Raw genomic sequence first — 26,322 nt, 5'->3', positions numbered from 1 at the left:
TCTGCACACTATGGCACCACCTATCTGCCCCACCCAAAACAAACCTTCTGTTTTAAGACTCTCATGTCCTCCTCTCTTCCCCCCCCCCCTGAAGTGAGTCTTTTCATCTCTGGATTAAGCATCCCCACTTCCTTTAATGATTCTCATGTGGCATGAAGCCTTTCATCACCCTGCTTACTTCTCTCTTGGCCTCTTCCAGGCTTTTCTGTTTCCATCCTAAAATATTACACTTAGAACTAAGGACTTTGGTTAAACTCACCAATGAACATTCCAGACCTAGGGAAGAGCCTGTTCAAAGACAAAGAGATAAGAGTCATATTGTGGACTAGAGATGTCCTGCTCCTTCACTTTGGCTAGAATGTATGAGGAAGGCATAAAGTAAAACCAGCCTGGAAAGATAGTCTGGGACCAGATTGTTGAAGGCCTTAAATGTCAGAGGAGTTTACCTTTCATCATAGGGTTATAGGGGGCCATTGAAGTTTCTTGAGTTGGAAGGGGATATATATGTGTCACACCTATGCTTTAGGAATATTAATTTTGGCAACTATGTGGAGAATGGATTGAAAAGGGGAGAGTTGATACAGGGACCAATTAGGAGGATATTTACAATAGTACAGATGAGAAGTGATGAGCCTGAATTGAGTTCATAGTTCAGAAAGAACCAGTTTTAAGAACATTGAGCTAAAATAGATTTTGCCTTTAACGCATTGTTTTCAGGGGGTCCTCTAGGCTTCTAAGAACACTCCACAAAGATCCCTTAGCTACTTTTCAGAGTTATTTGCTGATCCCTCTGACTCTGGACCCCCAAACTCAGGCATGAATAGCAGCTGAGTGCAGGGATATTTATCATAAATTGGGGAGGGGAAGCCTATGTCTGGAGGTTGGAAGGGAAAAGTTGGTGTTCCTCATGTGGGGTCTGGGCTGCTTTAACCTCCTTGCTTTCTATAGTTCCACAACTGTAATTCAGTTCAACATTATCAAGCAATTTCTCTGCATCACATGGGGGATTTGAAAATGTTATTTAGTTTTGTTCTGGACTTATGATTTCCATCAGTACTGAAAAATCCCATCATAGAAATCTCCCTCAATGGCTGCAAGACAGCACTCCAACTTGGAGAATTTCCTTGGCTCTGAGAGCAATGACTATCCTAGAATCACATAGCTGGGTATGAGCTACGGTGTGGATTTCAGCCCAGGTTGTCTGGACTTCAAAGTTTGCTCACCATCCACTATGTCACATAGCCTCTTTGTGAATAATAAAAAAGGTCAGTAGCTATACTTAAAGAATTGGGGGGGTGGTGCTGTGATATGTTATAAATAAGGATGAGATGGAGTCAAGTGTAGCATGAGTGAAGAAAGATACAGACAATGTGCTCTAACCAATTTTAGAGAGGACATCATTGTCCAGCAAGGAGGCTCTAAGAAGCTTCAGGGAGGAGTGTGAATTGAGCCACACCATTGAAGGAAGATGTCTTGTTGGGCAAAGGAGATGAGAGTGGACATCATGAGTAGCCCAATGCTGGGTCAAGCCCACTCACACAAGTAGTATATCACCTCTAGACATGGCATCTTCTCCCTCTTTGCTCTCCCTGGATTAGCTCAACTTATCCTAAGCTACCTCATGTTGGCAAATCTGGGTTTTATATAGTCACTATCTACTATTTAAACACACTCTCTCTTTCGCTCTCCCTCTCTCACTGTTGCCTTTCTCTCTCACTCTCGCGTCTCACTCTTGCTCTTGTTCTCACTCTTCCTTCGGTCTTTTTCCTTCTCTCTCTGTCTCTCTCTGTATGTCTCTGTCTCTCTCTCGCTCTGTCTCTCTGTCTCTCTCTGTCTCTTTCTGTCTCTCTCTGTATCTGTCTCTCTCTGCTCTCTGTCTCTCTCTGTCTCTGTCTCTCTGTCTCTGTCTCTCTGGCTCTCTCTGCCTCCCTCTCTCTCTCTCTCCTACTTGACACTTCATCATACTGTTTCTTCCGAAATATGGAATCAGAGCACCTGGGTTTAAATCTCAGCTCTGCTCTTCACAGTACCTGTGTTCTTGGACAAGTCACTTCATCTCTCTCTGGGCCTCTGTTACCTCATCTGAAAAATGCCGGGTTGTAGCAGAAGACCTTTGAGGTTCTTTGCAGGTCTAGAACGAGGATCCTATAATTCTGAACATGCTGCATCTTTCCTGTAGGGTTTAAAGATCCCGGGTACCGACCAGGAGGGAGCAATTTGGCCGGCATTGCCTACAACTACAGACAGTAAGTAGGTCCATCACCTCCCAGCTGGGCAATAAAGGAAAACAAACCCCAAGGTTCCCTCCCCTTCTCTAATTTTCCTCGATTGAGAAATGGTTGCCTAGAGACTGGATCCTTTCCCTTTTTTCAGTGTGGGTGTCCCAAGCCTTGGCTACTAGCATTTATCAAAAAATTGCTGGGAGACAAAAAGAAATTGCCCCTTGCGCCCCTGCCTGCTCTCTCTCCTCTCTGCTTTGTCGGCTAATTGTAGAGGCTTTGTCATCTCGAACTACAAAGGACTCTAGCCTGAATCCGTCCCCTCTGGTCTCCTCCACATCATTCAATGGGAAATATCTAGGAGGGGAGAGAATCATTTACATAAAAGAGGGGGTCTCTATTCTGGGCATCAAATAATGAATCCCTTGTGGCCTTGGGGTAAACTGGGACTCAGTGCCCTAATTTCATCCACCTACCTCAGATGCCCCACAAAATTTTAGAGTAGGACTTATTTGGGGGAGAATGGAGGGGAAGAGAGGGATTTCCCCTGTCTTTGCTTCTCATTCCAGCTAAAAGAAAATGTAGAGGAGGAAAAAGCAAACATTTTGGAGCTTGAGTATTTCATTGTGGGTGGTCATAGAATGACAGATTTAGAGCGAGAAGGGAACTTAGAAGTCATCAAATGCAGCCCCCCCCCTTATTTTACAGATGAGGAAACTGAGGCAGAGAGGTTAAATGACTTTCCCAGGGTCAGACAGCCAGTAAGTATCTGAGAATGGATTTGGGCTCATCTTCCTGACTTCAAACCCTGGATATGCCCCCTACCTACCTGATCCAAGAATTATCTACTAGGATCATAACTCTATGGCTAGAAGAGACCTTTGTGGCCAACCCCCTCATTACAGTTGAGGCCCAAGGAGGTTGACTGACTTTTTCCAAGATCATAGTAAATAAGAGGTAAAGTCTGAACCCAGTACCTTGAACTCAGTATCCACTGTATCACATTGCCTCAGAAGCATCTCCTCTGAGCTGGGCATTGAGGATGCAAGGAGACAGTCTCTGCTCTCAAGGAGTCAATATGTATCCAGCATATTTGAGTTTGGCATCACTGCTTATAGAGAGTTTAGGGAGGGGAAAGAGCAATGTGTATTGGAGTGGTTTGTCATTTCTTTCTCCATTTCATTTGACAGATGAGGAAACTGAGGCAAACAGGGTTAAGTGACTTGCCCAGGGTCACACAGCTAATAAGTGTCTGAGGCCAGATTTGAACTCAGGAAGATGAGTCTTCTTGATTCCTAGTCCAGTGTTCTATCCACTGCCCCACCTAACTGCCCCTTGTAAGGACACCTCTAAATCCATTTATTTTTTTTCTTTTTTCTTTTTCTAGTGAGGCAATTGGGGTTAAGTGACTTGCCCAGGGTCACACAGCTAGTAAGTGTTAAGTGTCTGAGGCCGGATTTGAACTCAGGTACTCCTAACTCCAGGGCTGGTGCTCTATCCACTGCGCCACCTAGCTGTCCCTCTAAATCCATTTATAATCTTAATTAAATGAAGCAGATTTTTGCCTCATTCACCCCCTGAACCCCCCTCCCCACCAGCAGCCCTATGATTTCATTTGTGTAGGGAACTTCCCACAAGGGAATTCCTTTCACAGATACAGATTCACATCTAAGTCTATAATAGACTTAGAGTCACCCGAAGCCATTCCATTGAAAGATTAAGTGACTTTCCCATAGTCTCACAGTGAATATGTGTTCAAGGCAACATTTGGACTCAAGTATTCCTGACTGAGGTCATATTTCTAATCACTTTTCCAGTGATACACTGATACTGTGGGTAGGATTCATACCCTGGGTCTGAGGTCCCTTTTAGGTCCAAGGTTCTAGAATTTCATAATGCTTCAATAAGTAAACATTTATTAAGCACCTACTATGTGCTAGGCATTGTGCCAAGCTCTGGAGATACAAAAAAAGAGGCAAAAGAGAAATCTTTGTCCTCAAGGAGCTCACAATTTAATGAGGGAAACAACAAGAAAATCAACATATAAACAACCAAGCTATGTATAGGATATATAGGAAATTATCAACAGAGGGAAGGTACTAGAATTAAGAGTGGTTGGACAAAGCTTCAACCCTTTCCCCCCAGGTTCTACTGAATCACAATATTCTGGTCACTCAGACATCTTTCAGGCAAATATCTGACAGCCCCTTGGTGGTGTAGGGGCCAGATTTAATATGGGGAGAGTTAATTGCATGGCTCGCCATAATATTGGGGTTCAGAAAATAATGAGGGACCTCTAGGTTCAGGGCTTACTCCCCTCCAAACTGCCTTTTTTAGTTATTTCTCCCAGGCCAATAAGAAAGGAGCTTAACAGTCTCTTTTCCACAAATGAATCAGGTTTTATTAATGGGAATTAAATACACAGCAAAGGTGAAATTAATAAGGTCAAAGACAAGGGAATAGGGAAAGAGAAAAATAGATAATTTCCCTGGCTCTAGCAAAGGCTGTCTCAAAACCCCAACTCACTTTCAGCTCAGCTAATTCAAAGAGCTAGATTATATTAACTCACCATCAGGGGTCCATAATTTCTATGGGAGTCAGCAGCCAGTCTCTAGTCTACTCCGAATGCTCCTCCAAGGCCAGAGAGAGACAGTGAGTGAGCTACTTCCTCTTGGGGTTCCTTTTTCTGCCTTTTTCTCCTTCCCCGAAAAGGGGAGGTTCTTCAAGTGGTGTGGCTGAGACTGGTTCCCTGTTGATGACAAAGTCCAAAGCCTCTGAGGACACTCCTCGGGGTTGGCCAAGTTAAGCTAGGTCTAACAGGGTGGGCCAGGTGTGGCTAAACTTGAATCATCTTTCAGTGGGTACTTAGTAGTTTCTCATTCACACCCAATTCAAACACTACTAAGTCATCAAGTCGGACCCTGGGCATCTGCCAAATTCCATTATTTTACCACAGTGGGAAGGATCCCCTTTATCTCTGCTCCACCTGAATTTATAAATCTGATTTGCTGCTTTATGAGGAATTGGGAGAATTGGGGCCTTTTGTATTACATTTCTTAACTCAAAAAAAATCGTAATTCATCACTGGCAGGGAACATCGTTATTGATTTCTAAAGATTGGTAGTCTGTCATTAGGAAGAGGGGCTGAGGATTGCTTTCCTTGACATTGAAAAGGAGACTAAGCATATAGTCAAGAATTCTTAGAGAAATTGATTTTGGCTCAATCTGAGGAGGGAATTCATAGCCATTAAAATCCTTTAGAAGGGGAATGAACTTCTGGGGGAATTAAGTAAGTCACTGATAACTGGAGGTCTTTAAACAGAGGCTGCCACACCATTTCTCATGGATGTTATAAGATAGGGGGTTACTCCTTAGCTACAGCTTGGAGTGATGACCTCTGAGATCCAGTTTAACACTGAGATTCTGTTTCTGTTAACCATTTTAAAAAACTAAGGTGTTCTGAGTTATTGATTATTTGGGGTTTAACTTAGAACCACCAAGAAACTCTTTGAGTTTTATTTTATAATTAAACTTCCTTCTTAATATGTCATTGTTATTAAACACTGTCTAGAATATATGACATCTTTCTTTGAGAAACATAGGATGTTGCATTGTCTTGTTTTTGCTCAATCCTTAGCACAATTCTTGGCACATTTTAGGTGCTTAACAAATGAGTTTTCACTCATCCATTTGGGCATCTAGTAGCTCCTGTAGATATAGAAAGCATAGGGAAATTGGTTAAAGGTATAAACCTAAGGGTATGCCCTAGAAGCTGGTGTGTCTGGGTAGAGTAGGGTACTATAAAGAGGTTTGGATCAGAAGTCAGATGGCCTGGCTCTGAATCTCAGCTCTGTGCTTTATGTGTCACTTCTTCTCCTCTGGACCGAAACCTGGGTTCAATCCCCCCTCTTCTAAGGTGGATTATATATAGGTATATATATATAAATATAAATTAATATTATATAATTATTATACTATTCATTATTTATTTATTTAAACACTCCTTTTCTTTTCAAATTTTGAGTTCAAGATTCTCTCCCTCCCATCCTTCCCCCACCCATTGAGAAAGCAACAATGATATCAATTATACATGTAATCATGCAAAACATTTCCATACTAGCTATATCATACACAAAAAGCAGAGAGAGAGAAAAGGAGGAGGAAGGGAGGGAGGGGAGAGAGGAGAGAGAGGAAGAGAGAGAGAGAGAGAGAGAGAGAGAGAGAGAGAGAGAGAGAGAGAGAGAGAGAGAGAGAGAGAGAGAGAGAATTGTACTTCAATTTGCAGGCAGAGTCCATCAATTCTCTCTCTGGAGGTGAACTGCATTTTTTTTTCATCATGGGCCTTTGGAATCATCTTAGATGATTGTATGCATCACAGTAGCCAAGTTTTTCACAGTTGATCACCATAACAACATTGCTATTACTGTGCAAAATGATATCCCAGTTCTTACTTTACTTTGTATCAGTTCATAGAGGTCTTGCCATGTTTTTCTGAAATCACCCACTTGTCATTTCTTTTAGCACAATAGTACTCCATTACATTCACATACTATACCTTGTTTAGCCATTCCCCAATTGATGAGCATCCCCTCAATTTCCAGTTCTTTGCTACCACACACACACACAAAAGAACTGATATAACTATTTGTGTACATAGAAGCCCTTTTTCTTTTTCTTTGATCTTTTTGGGGTACAATCCTAGTAGTGGTAGTGCTGGATCAAAGGGTATTACACAGTTTTTATAGCCCTTTGGGCATAGTTCCAAATTGCTCTCCAGAAATGGTTGGATCCATTCACAACAAAAGTTTCATTAGTGTACCTATTTTCCCTCAGACCCTGAAGCATTTGTCATTTCTGATGGATGTGAAGGTGGTACCTCAGAATTGTTAAATTTTTTCCTCTAATCAGTACTGATTTAGAATATTTCTTCATAGGACTATAGATAGCTTTTGATTTCTTATTATGAAAATTGCCTGTTCATATCCTTTGACCCTATTACATCAGAGAATGACACTTATTTTTTTATAATTTTGACTTAGTTCTCTGTATATTTGAGAAATGAGACCTTTATCAGAGAAATTTGTTATTAAATTTGTTGATAGTACTTCATCGTATATGGTACCTTTTAGAAAAACATAGTCCCCCTAATTATCTATTTCAATTGGGTCTAATTTTACTTTTACTTTGTCCAAGATCCTGATTGCCACTGCCTGCCCTCTTCATTTTAGCTGAAGCACAATAGACTTTGCTTCAGCCATTTATTTGAACTCTGTGTGTATCTTGCTGTCCCACAAGAATATCTCTTTTACACAACATATTGTTGGGTTCTAGTTTCTAATCTGTTCTACTATCCAGTTCCATTATATGAATGAGCTCATCCTATTCACATTCACATTTTTGATCACTAACTGTATATCCCTCCATCCCATTTTCTTGTTTATGCTCTCTTTTTATCCTATCCCTCCTCAAAAGTCTCTTATGCTTCTGACTACTGCCTCTCCCAGCCTGCCCTCTCCCTTATCTCCAACCCCCCCCCCCGCATCTTTTATCTCTTCCCCCCTCTTGTCTTCCAAATGGGATAAGATAGATTTCTATACCCAATTGTGTGTGTGTGTGTATGTTCTTTCCTCTTTGAACCAATTCTGATGAAAGTGAGGTTTAAGCACTGCCTGCCACCACTCTCATTTTGCCCTCCACTATAAAAGCTCTTCCTTGCATACCTCCTTTATAAATTCACCCCATTTTACTTCTCCCTTCTTCCAGTGCATCCCTCTTTCCCACCTCTACATTCTTTTTTTTGGAGATAATCCCAACAATAATTGACTCAAACTTGTGCCCTCTGTTTATGCAGATTCCTTCTAACTGCCTTAATAATGATCAACTTCTTAGGAGTTTACATGTATCATCTTCCCATATAGGAATCATTCTTTAAAAAAAAAAGAAAGAAATTGAACAGTTCAGACCTGACTATGGATAGATGATTGCTGCTAGCATCCTTCCAGATTCTTTGTCAGAGTCATGGGACATGGACCCAGGCCCAGATGGAAGCACCTTAGGCTTAAAGCACCTTTCTAAGAAAAAGATTTTCTGCATTCTTTTAAATCCCTACAGCTTCCCTGATGAAGTAGCTATCACACACAACAAGCATAGTATAGTGGAAAGGCTTTTGACTTAGAATCAGGAGGAGCTGGGTTCAAATTCTCCTCAGACACTTACTAGTTTGTGTGACCCTGGACAAATTACTAAACTTTTTGTGTTGCCTCAAGTTTCTTCATCTGTAAAATGGGTTGGAGGTAGACTTTATCTGTGATCCTGTGATGCCACCATGGTCTGATGGAAAGCATTAGCACTGGTTTCAAATTCTAAGTTCAGGCTTCTGCTACTTAGTAGTTGTGTTACCTTGAATGAGTGACAACCTTTCTGGACCTCAGTTTCTCTATTAGATGGGAGTCTATGATCCTATTATCTTCTGATGACTGTCATTATCCTCAGATCCATACCTATATCTTCTACATCTTTGTTACAGTGGACAGCCTTTCCCAAGAGTAGAGTACACTCAGGAAGAGAAGAAAACATGGGGCATTGGTATTCAAGACCCTGAAGTCTTTATATAAACTCATGCTGCTATGAGCACAACCACATCTTCCCTCTTCTGAAAAGTATTGTGGGTTTCGAGAAGACAACATTCCACAGCTGGAGGATGTTTCTCAGTTTCTACAAAGTAAGTTTATCTACTACCTAAGGTATTGGTGGGACACTGTCTTCTGGGAAAGTCAGTGCATTTGCATAATCTTGGTTATTGGAATTTCATGATTATCCCTACTTTTGATATCCCTCTTTATCCTATACTTGAGGGTGTGTGTGTGTGTGGGTGTGAGCGCGAGTGTAAGATAAACAAAGAGAGAGTGAAGGAGAGAAGGAGAGGCAGGAGAGGGAATGAGAGAGAAGGGAGAGAGAGGAGGAAGAGACAGAAATGAGAGAGACAGAGGAGAGAGAAAGGGGGAGAGAGGAGAGAGACAGAGAGAAGGAAGGAGTGAGAAAAAAGGAAGGAGGAGAACAAGAAAAAGAGAAGGAAGGAGGAGAGAAAGAGGAAGGGAGGGAGAGAGGGAAGGAGGGAGTGAGGAGGAGAAAGAAAATAGATTCAGATCTTAGCTCTGCTTCCTATTCACCATGTGACCCCTATAAGTCATTTAGACTTCCTTGATCTCAATGTCTTCACCTCTTAAATGAGAATTATATACTTATTCCACTTTCTCTGTAAGGTCTATGTTCTCTATAAGGTCGAAGTACCCACAGACTGAAGGGGATAATGCCCATAGAAGAGGCATCATGATTTGGTAGACAGGCTCCTGGTTTTAGAGATGGGAAGACCTGAGTTTAAATCCCACCTCAGATGCTTGCCAGTTATGTGAGCCTGGACAACCCCTGAGCAAACCAACGAAGCTTTCTCTGTTTCCATTTCCTTAACTATAGAGATAGGGCATTGGACTCAGTGGCCTGCTCTCTAAGGTCTCATCTAATTCTCAATGAAGTGCTCTGTAAACTGTAAAGTGATGGGGGGAGGGTTAGACCTGTGCTGTCCTTTTACTCTTCGGATATGATTATATAATATTTCTCAAAATTTTTTGATCTGGGTGTGTGTTCCTTTGTGAATTTCTTTTTAATGACCTTATGTATTTATTATATAATTCAATTTATGATTTAATTTATCCTTTGTGATACCTTCAATCCTATCGATGAATGTTTCCATTTTCATTACTAAGGGAATTTTATCTCTTATGTCTCTTATGTTATAAAAATGTACCTTTTGTGTTATAATTTTAACATTTATTACTTGATATTCAGATAAGGAATTAAGATGTTAGAAGGGGCAGGACTAGCAAGTCTGATTTGGGTGTAAGCTGGAGCTGTTGCTGCAGGGGAGTATACCAGGTAGAAAGATTTGCTCAGGTTCAGGTATGTGAGCAGATCTAGATGTCTCCCCAGGTCCAGTTGGAAAAGTAAGAAGTTGGGAGGAAGCTGAGAATCCCTCAGCTTTAAGAAGTGAAGAATCCTCTCTACTTTAGTGTAGCTATAGGGTGAGGGGAAAATATCCCAATGCTTTCAACACCCTGCAAGGTACCCTTTCAGTAAGATGAGGGAGTGGGGGGTGTAAGGGCTGAGCAGGAGGAAACTTTCTGCCTCTGTGTGGGGCAGATTTCAACTAAATAGTAGGAAGGATAAGCTCTTAAGAAAAAAAAAATCTACCATTCCTTTTGCTAATAATATAATAGATATGAATTTTATATATTCAAATAGGAATAACATGATCTTTCCTAACTTTAAATGAAGTAATAAAATTAATTTTAAAATTATAAAAATTCCATGTCAATATCTATATAGTCAAATCAGTGTTTAGAATAAAGGTTGTATTGTTAAGTGACTACATTTATAGAGAAAAGGGAAAATAAATGAATTAACCCCATCTTTAAGGGTACAAGAAAAGGAGCAAAACAATAGCACAGAATAAAGTAAAAAGATATTTAAAAAATAAGAGAAAAAAATAGAAAATTAAAACCACAATAATTGATAATAGAAGCAAGAGGTTTTTAAAAAAATATGTGTCAACAAAAGTGACAAAACATTTGCAAATAATAAAAAGATGAAATACAAATAAGCAAAATTATAGCGAAGAAGAAATGATCACAACAAAGACAAAAGAAATTGAGAATATTTTTAAAATATTGGTATTTTATTAAATAGGCAAATTATTGCCAGCCATAGTGGATGCATGGTCAAAGGATATGAAAGGGCAATTTATTAAAAAAGAAACACAAATTGTCAATAATTACTTCAAAAAGCCTCAACCTCAGTAATCATCAAAGAAATGCAAATGAAAACAAATTTGAGGTGCCACCTGACATCCGTCCATTTGCAAAAATGATGAAAGCAATGAATCTCAGAAAAAGGTACTTTATTAATTGTTGATGATATTGCCAAATGGAATATCATTAAAAAGGAATTGAGCAATATGCAATAAAAGTTATAGAAATAAACATTCTCTTGACCACATAATTCCAGTTTTTAGGAACATAACATGAAAGTGTTTATCAAAAACACTTATACACACAAATCTGCTCAATGTTTTTCATGGCAACCTTATTTCTATTACAAAAAAACTTGGAAGCCACCCTAAAGGAATAGTTAAGTTGTGATAATACTCACATTATGTCAATATGAATAATATGAAGACATACGGAAAGGCCTTTATGAAATAATGCAAAGAAAAAATGTGGGACAAGACTAACCCTCCCTCCCTCTTTTGGAAATATTAATAAAGCATTAAAAATGATCATAGTCTGAAGCCATTGAACTAATCTGTAAAAGAAACTTTACTGGTCTCTAACTATGATTTTGAAACAATGTCTTGCTTCTTTTTCTTTTCAGAGTTTCTTGATCTTGTCCTATTAATACCCTGATTAAGACATTTCTTACACACACACACACACACACACACACACACTGAATATGCAAGAGCAAAAATGAATAATAAAGAAGACATGATCAAAGGTTCCCAATGGAAGTCTAGAAGGATTGCCCCAAAAGTTGTCAAGACATTTAGTGCATTGAAATTCATTTATTTAAATGTAAATAGTTGCAAAACAAGTTTGATTGGTTTTTATAAATAACTCATTAAAATAATAAATACTAATAAAGAAGAAAATTTGAGGGACACTAGGAAAGGCTTACCCAACCCCCAAGTATATCTCTTATCTGCCTTTGCTGCTGAGACCAGAATTTCTGTTATTAGAGCTTAATTATTTTAATTTAAGATATAATTTCCTGTTAAAATGTGAATACCAGGAAAGGTAAAAACATGGGAAGAATACTGGATTTTAACTCATAGAACCTGGGTTCAAATCATATATTTGCCACTTATTACTTCTGTGACCTTGGAAAAATTATTAAATCTCACTGAGTCTTTTTTTTTTAAATCTGTAATATGAGAGTTTGTTTAGATGTGTCCAACTCTCTGTGATCCCATTTGGGGTTTTCTTGGCAAAGAAAATGGTTTGTCATATCCTTCTCCACCTCATTTTATAGATGAGGAAACTGAGGTAAACAGGGTGACGTGACTTACCCAGGGTCGCATAGCTAGTAAGTATCTGAAGTAGGATTTGAGTTCAAGTCTTTCTGATGCCAGGACTGGCACTCTATCCCCTACCTGAATGAATACGAGGGCAATACTATATAAATATAAACATACTTATACATATTGTATATATGTATATACTGATACATATGTGTATATATATATACATACACATACAATCTTTCTAAAAGGGCTGCTTTGAGGACAGTGTTTGATAAATCTTGAAAGGGAGAGAAAATGTGTTGCAATGGAAAGAGCAGTGACTTGGGAGTCTTAGGCCCTAAGTTCAAATCCTGTCTCTTATTTGCCTGTTGGCCTTAGGCAAATCACTTAATTTCTCTGGTTTTCAGTTTCCTTATCTGCAAAATGAGGGTTTTGGAGCCCTTGGCTCCTAACTCAAAATCTCTAATATAACTTTATAGTTCACATTTGTTCATTAATAATTTACTTTTATCTATGTGGTATTTACATACCTTGTTATTTACATAGTATATGTGTCCTGCTAATTGTTTTATAATTAAGTTTTATAAATTTGATGGTTTCTTTTCCCCATTTGTCATCTGAAGGGTTTGGATTAAATGATCTCTCTCAAAGGTCCCTTTTGTTTCTAAATTTATGATATTGTGACTTTAAGTGGTTATGTCTTACTAAGTCAGATTAGCATATTAGTATGAATGATTTACTCATCTTTGCTAATTTAACAACCATGTGAAGGGTTGAGGCTCAATTTCTTCATCTGTAAAATGAGGAATATATAGAAAGCATCTGAGGTCCCTCCCAAATCAAGTTCTATGACCTTGTGTAAGCATTTGTTCAGGGTACTTGGAAGTTTTGAGCAAAGATACTGACTTGGGGCAGCTAAGTGGCACAGTGGATATAGCTCTGGGCCTGGAGTCAGGAAGACTCCTCTTTCCGAGTTCAAATTCAGCCTTAGACACATACTAGCAATGTGACACTTCACCCTGTTTGCCTCAGTTTCCTTATCTGTAAAATAAGCTGAGAAGGAAATGGCAAACTACTCTCAGTTCTCTTGCCAAGAAAACATCAAATGGGATCATGAAGAATTGGACATAACTGAACATCTGACTTGAGAGGACTGGCCTGGTTAGGAGCACTGAGTAGCAAAGATAGGTGTGTGCGTGCACGTGTACATGCATGTAAGTATATATTTATGCATATGTGCACACACATAGGTATATGTGTACATAGGTGTGCAAATATGCATACATGTATATGCACACAATGCATATATAAGTATACGTGCACATGTACATAGGTGTATATATATGCATGTGCATGTCTATACATGCGCATATATAGACACACATATATATGCATGTGTATATATGTATATGGGTGTGTGTACGTATGCATTCATTGCTCTGAGGAAGCCTTCCTTTGCCTGCTCAGAGCAGCTCTGTTTTATGTGTCACACCCCTTCTTTTCTAACTTCTGAAGGCTGCACTGGATTTCGCCTGCGACCTGTGGCTGGTCTGCTGTCCTCTAGGGACTTCCTGGGTGGCCTGGCATTTCGGGTCTTTCACTGCACACAATACATCCGACATGGATCTAAGCCGATGTACACACCAGAACCGTGAGTAGTTGACCCGAGTCCCATGGAGACCGGGTGTGGCAATAGCCTGAGTCCATTAGACAGAACTGAACTGGGAGTTCTTGCCTTTGATTTCTATTGTTGTTGCTATTGTTTCATTATTATTACATTATAATCATTTCTGGATATACCCCTCCCTATCCATCTCCGGGAATTGAACCCTCCCCTCTTCCCACCATCACTACCAACAAAACAGTTAAGTAAACAATGATTCTCTCCTCCCCCATTAGTCCATTCTGACTCTCCATGATCCCGGTTTGGGGTTTTCTTGGAAAAGATACTGGACTGGTTTGCCATTTTCTCCCCTAGCTCTTTTTATAGCTGAAGAAACTAAGGCAAACAGTATGAAGTAACTTGCCTAGGGTCACATAACTAGCAAGTGTCTAGGGCCAGATTTGAACTTCAGGTCCCCCGGACTCCAGGGCTGGCACTCTATCCATTTTGCCACCTTGCTGTCCCAAAACAAGGATACAGTGACCAGATCTGGCAATACATGCAACATCTTGCCTTGGTAGACTCCTGTCCTATCTCTTGGCCAAGAGGAAGGAGGTATATTTTATTATCTCTTCTCTGGGACCAACGTTGGTTTTTTTTTACAATTCTAATTAGAGTTTGGTTTCCTTTGAACGGTCTTTTCATATACATCACTGTAGTCACTGTCTATATTTTTCTCCAGTGGTTTCTGATGGCATTAATATCTGGGGTGGATCTGGTCGTGCTGATGGCTAAGCTGTTGGTGTCCTTGATGTGTGCACTCAGATGCCTAGGGCTCTAAGAGAGACTGTCTGTGGGACTCTGGACAAATCACAACTTTTCAGACCTCCGAGACATGTCTGTCCCTCTGAGTTGTAGCAAAAGTGCTAACTTTGATTGGTAAAGTGAGTTCGAGACAATATTTGTGAAGAACTGAGCATAGTGTAGTACATGGCAGCTACTTAATAAATGTGTTTTCTTCCTCCTTCCCCCCTTTGTCCTTCTATTCCATAAAATCACAGGTCAGTAACTTATTGAATTGACCAGACTATAAATATATGAGTACTTTGTACTTGCCTAATGATATGAGCGTCAGCCAAAGTAGTAGGCACGAGAAAGGCTATATTCTACCAACTTTGAAGTTTCTATTTGATTCAGAGAAGTTATAGAGGAACAAACATAACAAATGGAGCCCTAGGCTTGGAGTCAGGAAGATCTGTATTCAAATCTTGCCTTATACACTTAATTAGCTACTCAACTCTGGGCAAATTACTTCAACTCTGAGCCTCTGGCAACTCCCTACGTCTAAGTGTGTTCCTATCTGCATATGTACACTGGTTCTTCACCAAGGAAATACCAGATCATTAATGTACTGATTCTGAGAAGTACCTAGGCATTTTTGCTACCTAGGGAACAGTCATTCAATCAACAGTCATTTATTAAAGCTTACTGTGTGATAGATACTGTGCTAACCCTAGGGGCTATAAAGTCAAAAACATAGTGCCTGCCTTCAAAGAGCTTGCATTTTTGTAGGGGAGACAATATGCAAAAAGCCATGTACATACATTGAACCCATAATAACATGTATCCAAGTCTGTTCTTGTTCTATCCTCGGCATGACCCCTACATGGTGCCAACTGAACTTCCTTTCTGGGGCAAGGTAGAATGGAATCTTGGAGTCTACCCACCAACTGCTATAAATTCTGGGTTGGTGGAATGTTTACTGGATTTGGTGGTAAAGGATCCAGGTGTAAAATTCTGATACTAATTATTGCCTGTTTGACCTTGGGCAAGTCAATTTCTTTCTATGGGCCTTAGTTTTGTCATCTATAAAGTGAGGGAGTTGAACCAAGATGGCCTCTAGGCCTAAATTCTTTGATCCTTTAGAAATTAAATCTCAGAATTTCAGTTTCTACACCCCTTCCTCGCTGACTATGACCTTACAGTCTATCATATTTGTAAAGTGCTTAGCACAGGTGCTTAGCACATAGTAATCACTAATAGATGTTTGTTTGCTTCCTTTTCTCTTCTCCCCTTGGCCTCTTTCCTTTAAATGCCAGAAGGAATGATAGGGAGTCACCCTACCCACTCCTACCTATTGCCACACACCCGATCCACCTATATCTTATCTCCAATACCTTTTTTTCTTTAGGCATCTGGGCCTCAATATTTTTTTTTGGTTGGGCAATGAGGGTTAAGTGACTTGCCCAGGGTCACATAGCTAGTAAGTGTCAAGTGTCTGAGGCTGGATTTGAACTCAGGTCCTCCTGAATCCAGGGCCGGTGCTTTATCCACTGTGCCACCTAGGTGCCCCATGAACACTTTCTTCAACTCTCTTCTTGCCCCCATATGAAGCCTGTGAATGAGACATAAAACTTCTTTTCTTCATTCCTTTAACTTTTAGTTAATTTATTTAATGTTCATTTTATAAATTTTGAGTTCCAAATTCTTTCTCTTCCTCTCTCCCTTCCCCCACTCCTTGAGAAGGCAAGCAATGTGATTATCAATTATATATGTGAAATCATGCAAAATGTATTTACATATTAACCTTGTTGCAAAAAATAATAAAAATAAAAAAGCAAGAAACATAAAGTGAAAAAAGTATGCTTTAATCTGCTCCCAGAGTCTTATCAATTCTTTTTCTCTGGAGGCTGGTAACATTTTACATCATGGGTCCTTGGAATTGTCTTGAAAAGAGTCGCTAAAGTCTTTCACAGTTGATCATCATTATAATATTGCTGTTACTATATATATTGTTCTCCCAGTTCTTTTCACTTCACTTTGCATCAGTTCATATAAGTCTTTCCAGGTTTTTCTGAAACCATGCTGCTCATTAATTACATATAACTTCTCTGTTTTCTTTCAGTGACATCTGCCATGAGCTGTTAGGGCATGTTCCATTGTTTTCTGATCGGAGTTTTGCTCAATTTTCCCAGGTAAGGGAATAGATTTCTGTATTCATTCAACAAACACTTATTGAGTGCCTATTGCACACAATGCACTGTGCTAGGTGCTATGGATAATACAAGCATGAATAAAGCAGTCTGCCTTAAAGGAGTAGAATTAGAAATTGGGAGGCATGATCAGACTCATGTTCTATGGAGAGCAATTTGGCACCTGTAGGGAGGATGGGTTGAAAAGGATAGAGAGCCCTGGACTCAGGAGAAACTGAGTTCAAATCCAACCTCAGACACTTGACACTTACTAGCTGTGGGACCCTGGGCAAGTCACTTAACCCCACTTGCCTCACACAAAAAAAGAAAGAAAAGGATAGAGAATGAATTTGGATAGATCCATTAGGAGACTATGGAAAATGTCTAGGGGAGAAGTGATGGGAGCCTATACTAGGGAGGGGGCTAGGTGAGTGAAGAGAAAGGGATAGACAGGAGATGTATTATATCACCCTGAATTGTACCCAATGTGATACTCTGCACACAATACAGACTTTTTAAACTGACTGATGGACCTGTAGCATCTAATAACATACTTTTAAAATTATTATTCTAGGAAATTGGCCTGGCTTCTTTGGGTGCCCCTGATGAATACATCGAGAAACTTGCAACGGTAATGTGAGCTTTGTGGGGTCTTAAGATGAGCATCTGGACTAGGAAACAATTAAAGTATCATAAGCAGGAGTCCTTAGGCTCTTGAATTTTGAATACTTGACTGTTTTGGAGACTTTTAAGAATCAGTATGGCATAGTAGATAAAGTACTGGGATTTGGAGTCAAGAATATTGGTTCAAGGGGCAGCTAGGTGGTGCAGTGGTTAAAGCACCAGGCCTGGATTCAGGAGGACCTGAGTTCAAATCTAGCCCCAGACACTTGACACTTACTAGCTGTGTGACCCTGGGCAAGTCACTTAACCCTCATTGCTCTGCAAAAAAAAGAAAAAAGAAAAGAAAAAAAAGAATATTGGTTCAAACACTGCTGCTGCTGAGCAGCTAGGTGGCATAGTGGATAAAGCACTTTGCCCTCATTGCCCCCTCCCCACCAAATACTACTGCTGCCACTTGCTAACTGGGTGACCATAAGCAAGTCACTTAATCTTTCTGGGTCTCAGTGTCCCCACATGTAAAATAGGGATAACAATAGCACCTACTTCACAGGATTGTTGTGAGGGTCGTATGTGTGTGTGTGTGTGTGTGTGTGTGTTTGTGTGTGTATTTGTGAATGAGGAGATGAGGCATTACCTTCACCTAACTCTCCATTCCAGATATATTGGTTTACTGTGGAGTTTGGACTCTGCAAACAAGGTGATTCCATAAAGGCATATGGTGCTGGGCTCCTGTCCTCATTTGGAGAATTACAGGTGGGTAATTTTGGCCCCACAAGAACCAATGACAGATTCCACAGACTCAAGCATTGGGGGTTACTTATAGCTCTCTTCATGGCCCCCACCTACTAGAGGGGAAGTGAGAGGGTGGGGCAGGATAGCAATGGAGAAGGGAAGGGTGGATTCTCTTGTAATTATGACTTTGGGAAGTTGGGAGATGTCTTAGGCTACTCCGCTTCATGACCTTTACATTCCCACCCCATTGGCCAATTTGCTGTTTCCAGAACTCAGAATTCCATCTTCTACTTCTGGACTTTTGCATGGGCTGGAATATGTTTCTTTCTTAGCATACTTCTATGGCTTAGGAAGAGAGACTGAGGCTGATGACATTTTGCAATTCAGCCTCACTTAAAATTCAATTCATGCCAAGTCAAGACATAACCTGTGATGTCATTGGTTCTCTTCGAAAAGGAGGGATGACCAACAACAGTCTCTTCAAATGCTTAACTGAGGGCTTAAGAAGGCTTAGTTCATGTATCAACTCCTATGGAAAACCCTTCCTAATTCCATCTCTTGCTCAGTACAGTGCCTGGAATATAGTAGGCAGTTCGCAAAGGTTTGTTGATTGACTATTAATTGAGGAAAAACTCCCTTTCTGGCTTCCAGTACTGCTTATCTGATAAACCCAAGCTTTTGCCCCTGGAGCTAGAAACAACAGCGATCCAGGAGTACCCTGTCACCGAATTCCAGCCTGTGTATTTTGTGGCTGAGAGCTTCAGTGATGCCAAAGAGAAAGTGAGGTAAGTCTGCTTTCTAACAACCTCAGTTTAAAGAGGGCTCTTAACTCTTTTTGTATCATAGCCCCCCCCCCCCCGCCCCATCCTTGGCAGTCTAGTGAAGCCTATGGACCCCTCCTCAGAATACTGTTTGCTGACTGATTTCATAATGGAAAGAAATACTAAATTTCAATTTAGAGGGTAGTAAAAATGAAGATATGTTTCTTTTACATTCAAGTTCCCAGAGCATCTGAAATCTGACCGCACACACGCCCCTCTGAAGGATTTGTGGGCTTTGGAGGTTTAGAATCTCCAGTGATAAAATTGATCTTACTCTCAAGGTGTAGGTCACTTTGGGCGGTCCTTGAGGTGGTGTGATGGTATATAATAAACACAGAAAAGAAATTCTCCCCGCTAATTATTTTTTAAAGTCATTCTCCCCCTCAAATGTTGGCCTCCACCCAAGTTTCTGTTTTTGCTTCCAGGAGCTTTGCCTCAACAATTCCTCGACCCTTCTCAGTGCGTTACGACCCCTACACCCAAAGGATCGAGGTTTTGGATAATGCCAACCAGCTCAAAATCCTGGCAGACTCCATCAACTGTAAGCAATGGTGGCCTTGGGACTCTCTCTCTCTTTAGATGGCAGCTGAAGGGGCATGTCTTAGGGGGCAGGGAGATGTTTGCCATTTGTGGGCAATTAGGAAAGACAGAAAAAGGAAAGACGGCTAAGTTTGACTGAAGAGTTTGATTGAGAAGCAATGGGTGGTACAGTGGATAGAGTCTTGGATGTGAATTCAAGAAGACCTGGCTTTAAATGCAACTTCAGACTCTTACTAGCAGTGGGATTCTGGGCAAGTTGCTTTGACTTCTGGTCTCAGTTTTCTCCTCTGTAAAGTGAGACGCCTGATGACCTCTATGTTCCTCTCCAACACCAACCCATGATCACTTTACTATCTTCTGTCCACCCTCGCTTTTGTATCCAACTCAAGCACTATCTCATTAAGGGCCTGACCACCTTGGGAATAACTCTGAAGACACTTAAGGGTTTCTTCTCTCTCTGGCCCATCTTCCACTATTTTATATGAAATCCACCAGAAAATTCAAATGACCCTCTTGGTTCTCTGAGGACAGCTAGATGGGGTGATATAGATTGTTGGGCCTGTAATGATAAAGACTCATATTCCTTAGTTCAAATCTGGCCTTTGACACTTACTAGCTGTGTGACCCTAAGCAAGTCACTTAATCCTGTTGGCCTCAGTTTCTTCATCTGTAAAATGAATCAGAGATGGAAGTAGCAAGCCACTCTAGTATCTTTGCCTAAAAAACTCCAAATGCTATCATGGAGAATCAGATATGACTGGAAAACAACTCAAAGTTTTAATTCTCTGGATCAATGTCGGTAAATGTTTCTTCCCTCAGTAAGAAGAAATCTCCCAAGTCCCCAGTATCTCCAAATATAAAATGAGGGGGTTAAACAAGATGGCCTGTGAGGTTCCTTCTAGCCTTGGATCTGTGATTTCACAATCAAGTCACTTAACTTCCTTGGGCTTCAGTTTCCCCATATGAAGTAAAATCTATGGTCCTATGATCTATGACACCTCAAAAGAGATCAACATAATTGGCCTCACCAAAAGCAAGCAAGTAGATGACAAATACTATTGTCCAGACTAAATGGAATTGGATAGGCAAATCCTTGGGTAACATATATCCTATTCAAGTTCTGGAAATGGGTCATGAACTGGACCCAGAACTGAATAAGAGATGGGAACCTGGCTTTATTACCCTTGGGAAATTTCACCTGGAGGGTAATGATCGTACGTGCTGCCTTACATAAGCCACATCTTTCAGATGCTAGCATCCTCTCAGTAATGCTGTTTGGCTCCAATTGGTATAACACCTGGATCTCTGAAGAATCCAAATTTTGGGTGGGCCCAAGGGCAACAGATAGATATAAGAGTGGGTGTAAGTGGCCCATAGTACATATCCAGTGATGATGTGAGATGAAATATTTTTGTGATTTCATCAGTGTGTGGAACTCTCTAATCAGCATTAGTTCTATAACCAAGAATGCTTTGGGGGGAAGGTTCAAGGTGGGGGGGAGAGAAAAGGGACTGAGTGATTGATGTCTTCAGGATCATAGAGCAAGTATGTGTCAAAGGCAGGTCCTCAATCCAGGATTGTTGGCTGTGAGGCCAGATCTTTGTCCCCTACAGCATGCCGCTCTCCTCCTGTAAATTACATCATCTAGAAAATATAGGAACAAAAAGTGTATTGGGAGAAGGAGGTAGAACGGACAGATAGCTCAGGTGCTACACTGATCCCTTTGAATACTCTAGATAAAGCTCTTCAGTTTGTTGAGTAGACTGTCTATAGAGAATTTATGGGAAGACATGGGAAAAATCATAAGATCATAAGTCTTTAACCAGAGAGGTTAAATAACTTGCCCATAGTCACATAAGCAGTGAACAGCAAAGATAAGGTTTGAATATAAGTACTTTGGCTCCAAATCTAGCATCCTTCTTAATAACACTGGATGAAAACACACAAATGGGTTAAAGTAAGTACTGCCTCCATTGACATATTGGAACAATCATCTGAATGAGGCTTCCAGATTTCAATGTCCATTTAGATGTATACCTATAGAGTTTGCCCAATAGTATCTGTATCTGGAACAGACCATGTGGACAGACTACAAGTTGGGTCCATAGTTTAATGGGAGGGGAAAAGAAGACTGGATAGCATTTGGAAAATTATATAGAGATCCTTTACTGACTCCAAGTTTCCCATGAAAGCCAAGGTCCCTCTTGTCAATAAGGACATTTGTTAGTGTAGGTGTATGACAGAGACATCTGGAACACCACCACTTGTAAAGAACTAAAGATGAATATCCCACAGAGGGCAATAGAGAAGCTCATGATGGGTTGATCATGCTACAAAGTCAAGTCAACAAGCACTTATTAATTTCTAACTAAAGTAGAACTCCAAAGCAGAACAAGAATAAAGGATGTTATTAAGGAATTCCCTGACAGGAGCAGAAGATGGGCTGTGGCAAGAGTGAAGGACAGCCAGAATTCTCCATTGTTGCCCTCCCAATGTCAGGAGAAATCAAAGAAGTCCCTTGAGCAAGTTGGGTGGATCCCTTATTGAAACAATTTGTAAAGGCATGGACAGGGCAGGTTGGGCATAAATGGAAGGGTTACACACATCATTTCTTGCAGGACCCCCTGCTTTGATGAGATAACAGAGCCATATTTCAAACTCAGATTTTGATTCTTCCTGGTAATGATGGAAAGTTCCTTCACATTCTAAAAACCTATGATTCTATTGGCTCTTTGGGGAAGAAGGTGGGCAGGAAATCTGAAGTCCAGTATGCCTCAGTTTACCAACTAGTAACTACACTGAGCTTTCTTTTTAGGAGACCAGTCAAACTGAATGTTTGTTAATTCTATTGGTTTGGGAGTTGTGAGTTGGACTGAATGAGGGATCTATAACTAATTTTTTTTACTTGCTCATGGTATTTTTGCTTTATAGGTGAATTTGGAATCCTCTGCAGTGCCCTTCAGAAAATAAAATGAAGATGTGTGCCAGATTCTGGAGTGTCAACTTGCTGACTATGTGCATGGAAGTCCAGAGTGTTCTTGAATTATCCTATTTGAAACTTCAGAGTTGTCCATTTTTTTTTTACAAGTAGTCAAAAGCTAGACATATTTCCTTTCATTTGAAATGACTGCATACTAGCACACACAATTCTGTCCTATTGACCTTTCTGAATCCTCTGATTGGGAAAAAATCATTCCTCTTTCTCCTGTCTAGTTTTGGCTTAGTGATCTCCCATATTCATAGTGAGGTTAGTATACATTTAGGATACCAATTATTCAAAGTGGCAAAAAGTAACAGATTTTGTTAATCAAGACCCAGGTTAAAATTTTCCCTCTTGCACTCAATAGTTGTATAAGCCTGTGGTAGTCACTTCTCCCTGACCTCTTGGCCTGAGTTCCCTGATCTATCACATGGAGGAATGTTGGATTTAACTTCATTCAACATGATTTCATTAAGCACCTACCATATGTCAGGTGTTGGAGATTATAGGACAAAACCCAAACAGTCCTTTGTCCCAAGGAGTTTACATTCTAATGGGGGGAGGTGTGATGCAGGGGAGAGGGACGGCACCAGCAATTTAATTGGTATAGGGAACTCCCAGGTGAGAAATCTTCCTCTATCAATGCAAGTTAGCATCTACTCTCAAATTTAAAGTCCTGAAGATTTGCCTAAGGCACCAAGAGGATAAGGAAATAAGTGGACACAGATAAGGAAATATAAAACATACACCCAATTTCAGGGAGAGTGAAAAGCATAAAAATGGGATTGAAAGAATTGGTACTTACCTCCTAGGAATTTAGAATGAGCAGTGTTGGGGCAGCTAGGTGGCGCAGTGAATAGAGCACTGGCCCTGGATTCAGGAGGACCTGAGTTCAAATCCGTCCTCAGACACTTAACACTTACTAGCTGTGTGACCCTGGGTAAGTCACTTAACCCCAATTGCCTCACCAAAAAAAAAAAAAAAATTAGCACTGTCAAGGACTTCAGAGGTCATCTTATCTAACCTGCTCATTTTTACAGATGACGAAACCAAGTACCATAAAGATGAAGTTCTTTGTCTAAGGGACAAGTAGCAGAATCAGGGATTTGAATCCAAATCCTCTGACTTTAGAGCCTATGGTTTTACCAATATGCTAGGCTGTCTCTCCAATGTAGATTTCATAGTGTTGGTATATGGTCCAACTGAGAGAAGATATCCAAAGTACTTTGCAACCCTTAAAATTTTATGTAAAGATCAGCTTCTTTATTATTTTATCGGCCTGTGATTTATTACTTTGTCAGCCTGATTATGAACTCCTGAAAGATTTGTTCTGCTCAGATGTGAAGTACTACAACACACACACATATAACACAGAATGTATACACATGTTTATGTGCATATAAATACACATATAAAAAGCATATATATGATGAATCACATGTCACAGGCACACACATACATATATGCATATATGTGTGTGTGAATGTATGTATGTATGAGAATCAAACTTCCAGGCTCTGATTTGAATCTTAACTGACCCAATTTCCTACTCAAATAAACATCGCTTCCAGATCATGATTCCTTTAATCCAGAAGACCATGAAGACATGTTAAAAATGTGCTGTTACAGAGAGTCCCCTGTAATAGACACACTCTCATTTTGTTGTCCTATGATCAATATTCCCGTGGAAGATCGAGAGACTTTTACCTTATGTAGTATGATTTTCCAATAAGGACTGAAAACATTTTTTAGAGCAGTCAGTTCACTGTGTGCTTTGGTCCTGGACCATCCACAACTTGCAATGGGTGTCTGCTCCCCATGGTGGCAACAGTCAAGACAGAAATCAGGCACACCTTTGTTAGATAGCCTCATGGTTTCATTGTGTGGGGAAAATATTGATTCAAAAATGTATACAAATCTTTAAGCAGTTGCCTCCACCACACTGGGAGAATCTAATGATATTAATCTGAGACAGAACCCTAAAATGTGGCCTAAAGGTGCCTTTATTATATAAGATGGTATCAGGGCAACTAGGTGGTACATTGGATAAAGCACCGGCCCTGGATTCAGGAGGACTTGAGTTCAAATCCAAACTCAGACACTTGACACTTACTAGCTGTGTGACCCTGGGCAAGTCACTCAACCCTCATTGTCCACCTTCCCCCAAAAAAGATGATATCCTACATGGTATATAAGGTGGGACTGCCATGCTCCTATCCATCTTTCTATTTCTCCTCCAGTGTTTTTGTAGACCTGAGAGTCTGGCATAGGTTCTAGAGGTAAAATTAAAGTTTATCCCCGGAATGTATCAACTGAATTTATCTTTCAAATCTCAGAACTACGGGCTAGCTAGGTGCCTCAGTGGATAGAGCACTGGCCCTGGAGTCAGGAGGACCCGAGTTCAAATCGGGCCTCAGACACTTAACATTTACTAGCTGTGTGACCCTGGGCAAGTCACTTAACCCCAATTGCCTCACTAAAACAAACAAACAAAAACAAATCTCAGAACTAGAAAGGATCTGAGAGTTAATCTCTTCCATTCTCTTGTCAGATACATGAATCCTTTATATAAAATTTTTTTTAATACTGGCCTACCTGAAAGGTGATCATATAATCAAGACCATATAGTCATATTGGGTATCAATACTTTTCTATGCTGTTGGAAAAAGCTGGAGTTGGAGTCAAATGGATTTGGGTCTGAATCTGATCTTTGATGCTATGTAATCCCATAAAAATAGCTTAACATCTCTGAAACTCACATCTGCAGAGAGAGAACAATATTTGTAATACCCATGCTAGGGGTTCTAATGACCTTGTTCATAAAAAATATCAGCCCTTATTAGTATGAATTTTAAGCTTCAGTTGGTTGCACTTTATGGATCTTTATTTTTTGTTGTAGACTACTTCATTAGGAAGTGACTTTTTGCCTTTCATTTAAAAGATTGTTAGGTAATTTAAACTAAATTTTAGTCTTTGACACTGCTAATTTTTATAGACAAACATTACATACTAGATGGGATGCCTTCTCTGAATTTTCAATGTGTAATTTACATCACTGGAGGGAACATCCTCATTGATGGAGTGCATGGTTCTCTCTGGTAGGCTGATCATAGGTCATATATTCCAGAGGGACTTCAGAGGCAGGCAAGTCCATGCCCCCTCACTTTACACAGGAGGAAAGTGAGACTGATGGATGTGCAGTAACATGCCCAAAGCCACGGCAGAGTAAATACCAGCACAGTATTTGAATCTGGGTCCTCTGGCTTCAGAGTCAGTGCTCATTCCACTGGGGCATACAGCCTCATCCAAATCTTATGGCTGTCTTTTCAATGGTACCCAGTTTTTCCCCACTGTATGAAGTTCAATTTTACAGCAATGTCTTAAATGAGTGATCTTTTAGCAACAGTAGCAATCAGTTCCTAGATACTTGAGGATGTTCTTTATAACTGAAGAAATATATGAAATGATAAAAATTTGTATCTGTATGATAGCAACAGTGTCGTTGATCAGGGAATTCAACTTGTAATTTTTTTATGTCTGTAATTCAACCTGGTTGAAAAGAACAGTCATATCAAAGTACAGAGATTACTATACTGGTTGTATTTTGCAAATAAACTATTTTCCAGAGAAAAAGTAACAGGGAGAATCGATATCTTTTCTTTGCATTCTTTAAAGTGTGTCTTTTTTAAAAAATTATTTTAAAATGTTCGTTTTTGAAACCATTGTCATTTGCCACTATTACTTCAACTCACCCAT

The 26,322-nt window shown here is 40.1% G+C and overlaps 1 protein-coding gene across 1 annotated transcript in view; it reads left to right on the top strand.

Moving 5' to 3' along the window:
* PAH (phenylalanine hydroxylase) overlaps positions 1 to 26,203 on the top strand; it is a 68,632-nt gene extending 42,429 nt beyond the window's left edge. Inside the window, 12 exon segments of the mRNA XM_043966590.1 lie at positions 2,180 to 2,246; positions 8,746 to 8,800; positions 8,802 to 8,833; positions 8,835 to 8,869; positions 8,872 to 8,940; positions 13,810 to 13,945; positions 16,803 to 16,872; positions 17,444 to 17,500; positions 18,151 to 18,246; positions 18,877 to 19,010; positions 19,472 to 19,587; positions 22,518 to 26,203. Of these exon segments, the coding sequence (XP_043822525.1) occupies positions 2,180 to 2,246; positions 8,746 to 8,800; positions 8,802 to 8,833; positions 8,835 to 8,869; positions 8,872 to 8,940; positions 13,810 to 13,945; positions 16,803 to 16,872; positions 17,444 to 17,500; positions 18,151 to 18,246; positions 18,877 to 19,010; positions 19,472 to 19,587; positions 22,518 to 22,561 (911 nt within the window). The 3' untranslated portion in view covers positions 22,562 to 26,203.
* Positions 26,204 to 26,322: the final 119 nt, after the last annotated feature.

This window comes from Dromiciops gliroides, chromosome 5, assembly GCF_019393635.1.
Source record: "Dromiciops gliroides isolate mDroGli1 chromosome 5, mDroGli1.pri, whole genome shotgun sequence".
Classification (NCBI taxonomy): domain Eukaryota; kingdom Metazoa; phylum Chordata; class Mammalia; order Microbiotheria; family Microbiotheriidae; genus Dromiciops; species Dromiciops gliroides.
Note: the sequence above shows the minus strand (reverse complement) of the source record. Positions and strands in the feature narration are given on the sequence as shown.